The sequence below is a fragment of the Triticum urartu genome, chromosome 1 (assembly GCF_003073215.2).
Source record: "Triticum urartu cultivar G1812 chromosome 1, Tu2.1, whole genome shotgun sequence".
In the NCBI taxonomy this organism is placed as follows: Eukaryota; Viridiplantae; Streptophyta; class Magnoliopsida; order Poales; family Poaceae; genus Triticum; species Triticum urartu.
The window spans coordinates 137,052,428-137,063,362 of record NC_053022.1 but is presented as its reverse complement, the minus strand read 5'-3'; the positions used below and the strand labels follow the sequence as shown (position 1 = coordinate 137,063,362).

The window sequence follows — 10,935 nt, the reverse complement described above, 5'->3', positions numbered from 1 at the left end:
GAGTAACCCAACCCTCCCTCAGGCCCCCTGCCCCCGCCCCCCCCCCCCAGGGCCGGGCCTGGTGGTGTACAAGCATGAGGAGTTATTGTGTGTTAGGAGGGTTTGACGGGTTGCACGTGTGCTCCTGGGGTCATGATTGGTGAGTAACCCAATTATGATCTGATTGTATAGGTTTTAGCCCGGTTTTCCGTAGATTAACCGGGCAATTCTCTTCTTCTTCTTAATTAATCAACGAGGTAAATTTTACCTCCGTTTCGAAAAAAATCTCTTATTGTAACTCTTCTTCTATCAATGTAAAGATACGCAGCTTGTTTGTGTATTCGCGAGAAAAAAAGAAACAAATAAATGTCCCCACGAAGATGGTCGATCGTGCTTGTCACTGAGCCTGGCTGTGTGATTGTGGTATGCCAGCACTCTTCCTTCCACGTAAACGCACCCAGAAACACCACGCCGCCGCCCGCGGACAGGGATCAGGTGACATGCACCTTTGCATGTCACCGTGTGACTTGCGGCCTAAATTCATATTTAAACATTGTAAAAAAATCTGAAAAAAATCATACATGTTCATAGCACATATTAAGATAATCCCTAAAAAATTCAGATCAAAATTCGAAACATACACCAAGAAGCAAAAAATCTCTTTTTTGCTTCTTGGTGTATGTTTCGAATTTTGATCTGAATTTTTTAGGGATTATCTTAATATGTGCTATTTTTTGCTTCTTGTTGTATGTTTCGAATTTTGATCCGAATTTTTTAGAAATTATTTTAATATGTACTATGAATATGCATAATTTTTTTAGATTTTTTTATAATATTTAAATATGAATTTGAGCCGCAAGTCACACGCTGCATGTCACCTGATCCCTGTCCGCCGCCCGAGCCCAACCCTCGCCAAATCGCCAATAGCCCCCGCAAAGCTCCACCCGACCCACCACCTGCAAATCCTAACCCTAACGCTCCTGGCCATCACCGCGGCCGCCATGGTGAGCGAAGCCGCCAACGCCGGCATCGACCGCGTGCTGTGGACAGAGGCCGAGATCGCCACGCGGGTCGCCGACGTCGCCTCGGAGCTCGCCGCCGACATCCGCCGGCTCGCGGAGCCGGCCGTCGTCGTGGGCGTCGCCACGGGGGCGTTCCTCTTCCTCGCTGACCTGGTGCGGCGCGTCGACGTGCCGCTCGCCGTCGACCTCGTGCGCGTCGAGTCGTATGGCGACGGCACCGAGTCCAGCGGCCGGCCCCGGGTCACCGCTGACCTCAAGGTCGACGTCGCCGGGAAGCACGTCGTGGTGGTTAGTGCGTCGAGCCTCACTTTTTTTCCACGTTTGTGTGGCCGCGACGTTCGTGTCCACCAGGCGTTATCTGCTTAGGCTCGTCCTTTTCTGTGATTGTTGCTTTAGCTGTGGTCCTATACAAGGTTTTGGGTCATGCACCGGCGAGAGCTGAGGAGTTTCCGCTACCCAAGCAAATAGAATCATAGAACTACAAAGAAGTGACGCTTTGTCCCTTGAATCACCTAGTAGTTTAATCTGGTTGTGTCATCTGAACTGGCGTGTCACATTGTTCGGCAGAATTGAGTTTCTTGGTAGCTTACTAAATGCTGAATTTTAGTTGTACCAAACATGACTACATCCAAGGAATGAACGTTTGTTCCCTGGTCTTAGGCAGTGAATTCTCTCCCACATTGTTTATTGTGGTAGAGTTGAGCTTGTTGGGAGTTGACTAGATGCAGAATTTTAGTTATATAAACAATATCACTACATGACTGGGAAATCGAAGGAACAAACATTCGTTCCCTGGTCTTACGGAGTGAATGCTCTCCCTCCGTCGATCTGGAGAAGAAGCAACATGAGGAAGAGGTGGAAGGGGAGCTAATCATCCGGGTCTGGGGAATAGGAAATTTGAGTAAGAAGTGGTAGGAGGGGCTGGAGGACGTGATGGGCAACTCTGGCCACGGTGTTCTGGACTACAGCGAGATGTGGGTGGGGAGGAACTCATCACCACCGGATGGGTAATTCTAGCGACACCCTGTGGCGGTGATTACAGCCAGTGACTATGACTGGAGAGGAAGAAATGGGAGGTGGCAGCTAGGGTTCGGCCAGTAAGGCTGCAGCTGTACAGCGAACTCTGCACTTATAGTAGTTTCCTTACAAGAAGCCCTTTTTTCTGTATAAATAACTGGCAAGAACCTGGCTCCTTTTCTCAGTAATCTTTTAGTAACTTGAAATATTGACTGTTGGATGAAGCCAGTCAGACGGTAGAGAGTTAGCAAATCCAAGCACTGTTGGCTTTTGGATATCGTGTCTTCACTAAACCTGATTCTGCTAAGATTCCCTGGATGAGCTTAAGCACAATGCATGATATGCACAAAACTGCATTTCTCTTTGTTCTAAAATCTTCCATAGTTCTCTTCTTTTTTCTTCTAAAAATGAATTGACATTCCTTTTTTCTAATTTTTACGACTTACTTTATGACTTTTTTGCTTCAAGGTTATGGCAATACCTTCATGAAGTCCATTCGTAGCTACTCTAAACTGCAATACGAGATACTTAAAATACAAATATGCCGGATATATTTCACATTAGTTTTATGTAGTATAACCACACAGTTTTTGAATATGTTGTAGCTGTAATTTGTTTTTTCAATACGATGAAGTATGAGAATTAAATCTACATCTTGTACTTCATGCATATGAAGGACTAGAATATCGTCAAAGAACTAGCCATGGACAGGGGTGCGTGGAAGTTAGCTATCCACGTGCCAGAACCATGACTTGATTTTGTGATCTTGTGTGTTTCAACTCTAGCCTGCCCCAATTTGTTTGGGACTGAAAGGCATTGTTCTTGTTGTTCTTGTTCATGGACATGTTACTCCAAATTTACTGTGTGTACCTAAGTGGTGCTGGTGGGTTGGGGGGGGGGGGGGGGGGGGGGTTATGTCCATTTGTTTTGACTGTGAGTCTGTTCTGGTGATTATCCATTCATTGATGATGGTTTTGCATCTTGCAGGTTGAAGATATTGTCGACACAGGGAATACTGTTTCCTGTCTCATTGCCCATTTACAAAAGAAAGGAGCACTGTCCATATCAGTTTGCACTTTCCTGGACAAACCAGCAAGGAGGACAGTCGATTTTCAGCTAGTGGGGGGTGGAAAATTTTACAGAGGCTTCGAGGTAGAAAGATCACCCCCTTTAACATTCTGCTATATGGCACAAAGCCAAACTTGGAACCTAAAGTCCTTAGAGGCTACTCCCTCTGTTCCTAAATGCTATAAGTCTTTCTAGACATTTCAAATGGACTACAACATACGGATGTACGTAGACATATTTTAGAGTGTAGATTCACTTATTTTGCTCCGTATGTAGTCACTTGTTGGAATCTCTAGAAAGACTTATATTTGGGAACGGAGGGAGTACTTTGTAACATCAATTATGATTTTAGTTTGCCTCCTCCATCTATAGCAAATCGTACTGACAAGCTATCCTACAGTATCAGTCCCTTAATTAATCGCCAAACTGTTTGTGTTCCTCTGCAGTGCCCCGACAGCTTTGTTGTTGGCTATGGTATGGATTATGCGGAGCTCTACCGCAACCTGCCCTATGTTGGAGTTCTCAAGCCTGAGATGTACAGTAAGAAAACTGACAACTAGGCCGGAGGCAGACAAGACTTGCAAACCCTTTTGCGAGAGCACATAAATTTTGAAGAAACACAAACATTTTGGTTTTTATATTTGTAGGCAAATTGTGCTTAATTTTGCACAAGACAAGTTCCTTTCTCCATTTGGCTGAGGGTATTATTCCGTTCCTCTAAATAGCATAACAGGAAGCATTTTGCCCATATGCTGCAACCATGAAGGAAATCTATGTGGTTGTGTGACATGTTCCGTCTACCATTCACAGATCACAACTGGTCTGCTTGTAAGCTATATACTCGTCAAGTTCCTGAAAAGAAAAAATAGAGATGTGTTTGTCCGAAAACTCAATTCTGAGCCCATGCTCAGATGCACCTGATATCATCACCCTTAATGTGCATGGGGATTTGGGCCTTTAGTAGTATTCTGTTGTGTATGTAGCTTGTATTCTAAAAGGAAAATAGAGTGGGCCATGCAGTCTTTATGAATGGCAGGACAGCAAATGGGTTCAGCGGCTCAGTAGTTTTGGCACGGTCCAGGAAAAGATTTGAGCCGGACTGAGCCGTGCAAGCCTGATTAGGCCCTAACGGTCACGTACCAAAGCAGACCCACCCTCCCTCTTATAGCTCTATACACGTTGGCTTCCATTCATTCAAATTTTGAAACTGCAAGTTCAAAATTTTTTTTTTACTTGCACTCCTTCAGGCAGATTACGTTGGCTTCCATTCATTCAAATTTTGAAACTGCATTCAGTGCAACCCAAGTTCAATTTTCAAATTGAAACACTCACCCACTAAATGCAACAGTGTATCATCATTTACTTGCACTCTCACATATGCTTTCTAAGCCATGCATACACAAGCACTGCTAGAAAATCCTCAAATGCTAATGGAATCATACAAATATAAACCTCATCTTATTCTTTCCACCAATTGTCGTGCAGAGGCCTTGTGCAACTGTTACGCATGTGCTCCTCAACTCCACAATTCTTGCACTTCCCGAGTTTGTGAGGCTGCTTCCATCCCCGCGTTCAGGGCAAGTTGTTCTCTTGTTCCCTTGCCTTCGGCAGATCCTGCAGAATCCCGTCTGCTCGCTCAAACCCTCGCAAGGAGCTTTGTAACAGCTGTTTGTCAGCCTACCAGCTCCCCTCTGCCTTTGCCACTGGCGCTAGTCCCTGCCATGCATTTACACCACCGGAGAATCCCAAACTATGCTTTTCAGTAGGACTACCATCTCCTATTGCGGCAACCTAGCCATTACCGGCATTCCTTCAGGCAGATTATGTTGCCTGCTGGTCTTCAAAATCGGGCTCATCCCTCTTCTCAGCCAAAGGAGCACAACTCAGCATTACTGCTTTCATTTCCTCAACATGCGATCAAACTCTTCCGCACTCTCATCACTCATTCTAACAATATCAATCGCTTGTAGGTCACTGTGGAGTGCCTACAAGTGAATGAATGGTTCACTGCCTCATTCTTCTGGTAATGGACCAGATGTCTGGGTAGTATATCCCCCGCGTCTTTTTTCCAACACTTAACAATGTGCTTATCCGGTATTTCAGCCAAATTCAATACGTCCATCACCTGCGCAATCAAAAACAGAGAGCCCGTGTAAGCTTTATCATTCAAGTGTTGGGTCATTTTCACATGTTAGTATGGGCAACAGCAAAATATGCGACATGACCATTAACCTGAGCACATGGCAGCAAAAATATTCCCATGTGTTCAAATTGTCCGCACTCGCACTCGTATTCAGTGTCGTCATCTTTTATTCTCACCTCGTAGACTATGCTACTCCACTTCTCCCGGTTGGTCGCATGGTTATATGTCGTCACATACTTCTTACCCTTATAGTCAATCTCAGTCACATTATATGCAGTTCCCTCAATAAGGAACTGACCAAACTACTAGAACATGTCTCGAGTATAAACCTTGATTGCATGCCTCCCGATCACAGGGTTTATACGCCACACGGCTACACTCTGCACAAGGGGACAATTGTTAGGGCACTCTGAAACACCTGATCAAATGACAGAAGGGAAGACACTGACTTACAATCCTTGCTCCACTCTGCACAAGGAGACAATTGTTAGAGCACTCTGAAATACCTGATCAAATGACAGAGAAGGGAAGACACTGACTTAAAATCCTTGTTCTTTTCTCCTTGTAGCTCTCATCACGTTCACGGTCAAACTGGAGCCATATGTACTGGCTCACAAACATGTGCACTGCAATGGCACGAGGCATATACGTTTTCAGCATATTATTAGCACTCTTGTTGTGTTGTGTGCTTGTCATTCTTGCACAGAGAACCCCCTTGAAATAAGGCTTCACCCACTTGGTCCTGATTTCATATATCTCTATCATGTATGGGTGCTGTTTCAGATTATACTTTTCCATCAATATAGTCCAGGCATTTTCAATCTCGTCTACTGTGAGCATGTGGTTCACAACTTTCTGATGGCTAATGCACTTTCTCTCCCATCATGAGAGACATTGAGTGGTTATGTTTCTCACGATGCTCTGTTAAAAAACAACTGATGTCTGACACTCAGGAGCCTGATCAGTGTCGGACACTCACATCTGCAAGACCGGTTGTTCCCGACTTTAGGCTTTCCCTGCAAAGATAATCCAATATTAGACTACAACTGCACCCAATTCACCAGAACACACTGAAGAAGTTAGAAATTATGTGCAGTTTGGTATCGCATCACTCACTGAGCATTCACACATAATTTCCTACATTGATTTCTCCCTCTCCGCGTTCAATCTGCTTTTATAATATCTTATCCCGAATCCCACTTCCCACAAGTACAATTGTAGAAATTGTACGCCTTGCCGAGGGAGTCAAAGTTTGATCCCAGCTCAGGCTTGATCACACTTTTATTGGTTTCTCCACAAATTTCCGAATCACACCAGCACACTCATCCGGGAAGCGCAAGGGGTTCTATCAGGGAGGGTGCTACCGAGCCTCAGCCTGCAAATACCAGGGTTTGCCAAACTTTACTCTAATTCGGTGATGATAATCATTTTTTCAGCCAAACACAACAAATGTCGGAGGTCTACATTATTACACTGCTTTACAACCTAATAATCTCACTTGTTTGAGTTTGACCCATATTGAACAAATGCATAGACTCACCAAAGGAATAAAAACTGAAACTTAGTTCAGGCCTTGTCACACTTTTTGTTGACTCCTCTGCTTATTTGCAAATCGACTATTCCAATCCATAGAAATCATTCTGGATGGACATGGCAATATGGCATCCGGTCGGGCGGTGCACTACCCAACCTTAATCTCTGGGTTCAGAAATTAAACAAAAAATTCAGTTCGTTCTCTTGCTTTCTCTCTGGGTTTTGTTTGTGATTACCCTGGCAACACGCAGGTTGTCATTATTCATTCAGTAATGCAATAACATTTTCTTGGGGGTTGCAAAAAACGTACTGAATCCATGAAATTTCATGTTTCAAAGTGTTCGTTGCCTACATCACATCTACTACAATAGCCTATATCCTGTCTGAAACTTCCGACTAATCCACCATGTCCAACCAGGGATGCACACAATGGAAAATCCTACCAAAACCACGAAATCTTGTTTTCCTACCTTTTTGTGCAACCAGAGGGGCCTGGGGATTGACTCTATCGGTGGACTGTGGACCTCGTCGGGGATGACTCCTGTCATCGCCGGACCCCAGCACGCGCAGCTTCGCTGCCGTCGCCGCGGATCTGCTGACCACAACCGGAGCAAGCATTGGAATCAGCAGGGGCCGTCGCTCCTACTCTGCCGCTCGCCAACAAATCAGAGGAACCGGATCTGGGTGTTCGTGGCTGTCCGCGAATTCCTGCAAGCGGAACCTATAAAAAAAGATGCCAATGGTGGCGGCCATTGACAGTCAGTTGGCATACAAGCTAGTCCCCTCGTAGATTTGCTCGGATCCAAAATCGCTTACCTGTCAATGGCATCAAGGAAGAAGTCCAATCCAACATCTTCCATGTCGCTCACGTAGCGGTTGCCGTCGACCAGCTATCGCCGCCGCAAGAAATACTCTTGCCGGTCGTCGCAGCGTGGTCTGGCGGCCGGCGGATGGTGGCGGCCGGGAGTGGTTGGGCGGCAAGGGTTTTCCAGAACGACCGAGACGCACGTGTGTCGCAAACGTGTGAGACGGACGGCTCAGTTTCTCGGCACCGGCCTGTTCCCCTTATCTGATCCATGGAACGCAAAAACACTAACGTCCTGGTCCACGGACCAGTTCACGCCTGCACCTGCTCCGTCAAAAACGCACGCCCCTGGGCGACTGCTAGCGCACTGTTTCCTACCGTATTTCGCCTCGCTGCCTATTTTCTGCGATCCGCGCCTGACACGGCAGACCTCTTTTCACGGATCCCGAGCGCAGAATGGAAGGTGAAGATATCAGGTTCAGCTGGGCTCGGGCACCAAAACGCCCTGTCCTGTGTTTGTCTCCTTATTTTGTGTCTTAATATTGTGATGAGAACAAAATGGTTTTCTAGAATCGTAGTGGGGTTTTCCAGAATAGAGACACGCAGGCCGTTAGAAACTTTGAATTGCTATTTCCTTTTTTATGGATATTTTTCTTGTGTGGAACATGAGGTTGAAGTGTCCCACTCGAGAAGTAGTGTGCCACTGCAATCCCCAGGTCCTCCTTTTCCTCGTTGTGGCCACAGCTCCGGCCATGGCGATGAGCTTCTTGTCCATCGCTAACACATCGTTCGTGCCCTTCCGCCGCCTCTCCCGCCACAAGCCCACTGCCGCCCCCTCGCTCCCGTTCCCCATCAATCGCTGCCGCTCACCCTCCTGCTCCCTTCTCCCTTCCCAGCGCCGGCGCCTCTTCTCTTCCAAGACCCCCACCACCAACCTCCTCTCATCAATCACGGCCGCCTCGAGAACCCTGCTCTTCCTTCTCGTCGCCTCCATCCTCTCCCTCTCCGGCGTCCGGCGCCCCCTCCCGTCACTCGCCGCCCCTCCCCCACCCACACAGCAACCGCAAGACGACACCAAGGGACAGCAAGAAGAAGAACCCGACCAAGGGGATCAGGAAGAGGAGGACGAGGCGGAGTGGTTTCGGAAGGAGGAGGAGGAGGTGGAGGCGGCCTGGATGCAGCCAAGCGACGACGACGAGGAGGAAGAGGACGACGACGAGGTCCAGATGTACCTGGAGGTCCTGAGCGAGGACCCGGGCGACGTGGACGCGCTCAAGTGCGTGCTCTTCGCCAGGATGCGGCGCAAGGACTGGGGCGGCGCGCTGCGCTACGCGGCGCAGCTGCGGGAGGCCGAGCCCGGCGAGGTGGAGTGGCGGCTCATGGAGGCGCTGCTGCACGAGCTCAAGGGGGACATCGCCACCGCCGAGCGGCTCTTCCAGGAGGTCCTCGCGGAGAAGCCCCTCCTCGTCCGGGCTCTCCATGTGGGTACACACACGCACACGCTTTCTTTCTTACCCGCAGTCTGCTCTTGTTAATATTATAATGATTAGACTGGTCACACTATGAATGTTGGGTAGATTTTGGGAAATGAAATCAGTACTGGTAGGTAGGAGTTCAAGATAAAAGTAATTGTACCATGAGCATTGTTGCAAATCGCTGTAATTTTATTGTATGCCAATATCTCGATGCGAATTTGATTACAGTGCTAGAATTTCTCAAGGAAAAACACCAACTTAAATTTCTTATACTGTCTAATCTTTGATGGCTGGTACTAATAAGAAATTAAGCTCTACTTTTTGAATTGTTTGGCTTTTTGAATCCAAACAATTTAAAAAGTATATCTGCATTTAATTAAGAGGGAACCAAAACTAGGTCTTGCATTTTGTCAAAGGTCAAATGATTTTGTTTGTCTATACACTATAAGGAGGCTCTTCTTGTTTATGTATTGGATGACAGCTGATGTACACATAAATCCACGAGGGAAATAGAGCTGTGGTAGAATTCTTATGTGAGAAATGTTTGATACGAATTTGTATTTCAGGCCTTTGAAGCATGCACCGGGTCGTACTGCAATTTGCCATTCTGATTTTATAACAAGGACAGATTGCAAATTTGCAATTCTATCATCCATTAGTGAAACTTGCTTTTTACTCTAGTCCTTCCTGGCGTGGTATTTACAAACCTAGCTGATATTTCCTCTCAACATTTCCCATTTCTGCAGGGACTCGCATTGTGCATGCATAAAAGACTCGAAGGATCAACTGTTTTTGAGATGCTGGAGAAAGCTTTGCAACTCGCAGTATCCGAGGAAAGGGTCCCAGAAGAGCGCAACATAAAGCTTCTGATTGCACAGATGCATGTTGTCAAGGTAACAGATCATACCAAAGTCCTGAGAACACAGCATGTTTCTGATTTCTAATGGAATTCCCGCCTTCCTGGCACGGCAGGGTGACCTGGATGTTGCATCAGAGAAATTGAGAACTCTTATTAATGAGGATCCAAGGGACTTTCGGCCTCATCTTTGCCAGGTATTCCATGAACATTTGCAGGTTTGATATGTTCTCGGGCTCTCCTTCTGAAGTCTCCGTGTCCGCTGTGTTTCTTTGTTGCAGGGCATTGTATATGCACTTTTGGACAAAAAGGAAGAAGCAGACGAGCAATTTGATGTGTACAGAAGCCTTGTGCCGGACGAGTTCCCGGACAAGAGTTTTATCAATGATGTTATACTATTGGCCAAAGTGGAGTCAAAAGATCGACTACAGAAGGACTTTAGATCAGAGTACCTATCTAAAAAGTGACACTTCAGGTTTTCCTATACCTGAACGGCTCTTCATACTTAGTGAGGTAGCTCCAGATAGTTGCGTATTTATGCGCATACAATGACACAAAGTGCAACATTGCTATAAGTGAGAATGCAGTATAATGAAGATAAGTGAAGGAGATGTGGATCTCCTGTAACCTAACCAGGTTCCTACAACTTTTAGCTCATGTGTTAATCCTCAAACGGTTGCCACACAACCATGAATTGCATATGGATGTGCACGAAATGCTTAAGACCTTCTAATTTCTGACAGAGATGCACCGTTTCGTTGACCTCTCTTCGTCTTAAATGGAGGCTAATTCTGGAACGAGCGCCGCCGCTCCCTCGTCTCGATGATGAGAGCTGAAGCACTGATGGGTACGAGAACCGTAATGCTTGTAAATGTCTTCCTTTTGTGCGGGAATACTAGTTAAAGTCATTCGGCTGGTAAATTTGGCTCAACTTTGTGCTATATGGAACTTATGCATTTTTGCTGTAAGAATAGGCATGGGAACAAAAAGGGAAATCGTGTTTAGAAAAATGGAAACAGTTGATCGAACAGTAAATT

General features: G+C 46.2%; 2 protein-coding genes and 1 long non-coding RNA gene across 5 annotated transcripts; 2 read left to right on the top strand and 1 right to left on the bottom strand.

Annotated features, from left to right (window-relative positions):
- Positions 1-859: 859 nt before the first annotated feature.
- LOC125551790 (hypoxanthine-guanine phosphoribosyltransferase) lies at positions 860-3,974 on the top strand. Its single transcript, XM_048715121.1, has 3 exons — positions 860-1,289; positions 3,006-3,170; positions 3,533-3,974. Exons 1-3 carry the CDS (start codon positions 981-983, stop codon positions 3,644-3,646), a joined length of 588 nt encoding a protein of 195 aa, XP_048571078.1. The 5' UTR covers positions 860-980; the 3' UTR covers positions 3,647-3,974.
- A 354-nt stretch (positions 3,975-4,328) lies between these two features.
- Positions 4,329-8,079, bottom strand: LOC125551791. Of its 3 annotated transcripts, XR_007303223.1 has the most exons (5): positions 7,579-8,079; positions 7,233-7,483; positions 6,346-6,604; positions 5,406-6,245; positions 4,329-5,211 (listed from the first exon to the last, which is right to left on the bottom strand). It is a non-coding gene; the product is annotated as an uncharacterized LOC125551791 (long non-coding RNA). The 3 variants fall into 3 exon arrangements; XR_007303214.1 differs by lacking the exon at positions 6,346-6,604 and having other exon boundaries at positions 4,354-5,211; positions 5,319-6,245; XR_007303206.1 differs by lacking the exon at positions 6,346-6,604 and having other exon boundaries at positions 4,354-5,211.
- A 138-nt stretch (positions 8,080-8,217) lies between these two features.
- On the top strand, positions 8,218-10,599 carry LOC125551785 (protein SLOW GREEN 1, chloroplastic-like). Its single transcript, XM_048715110.1, has 4 exons — positions 8,218-9,048; positions 9,789-9,935; positions 10,015-10,095; positions 10,180-10,599. The coding sequence occupies exons 1-4, from the start codon at positions 8,233-8,235 to the stop codon at positions 10,363-10,365; spliced, it is 1,230 nt and encodes a 409-aa protein (XP_048571067.1). The 5' UTR covers positions 8,218-8,232; the 3' UTR covers positions 10,366-10,599.
- The last annotated feature ends 336 nt before the right edge of the window (positions 10,600-10,935 follow it).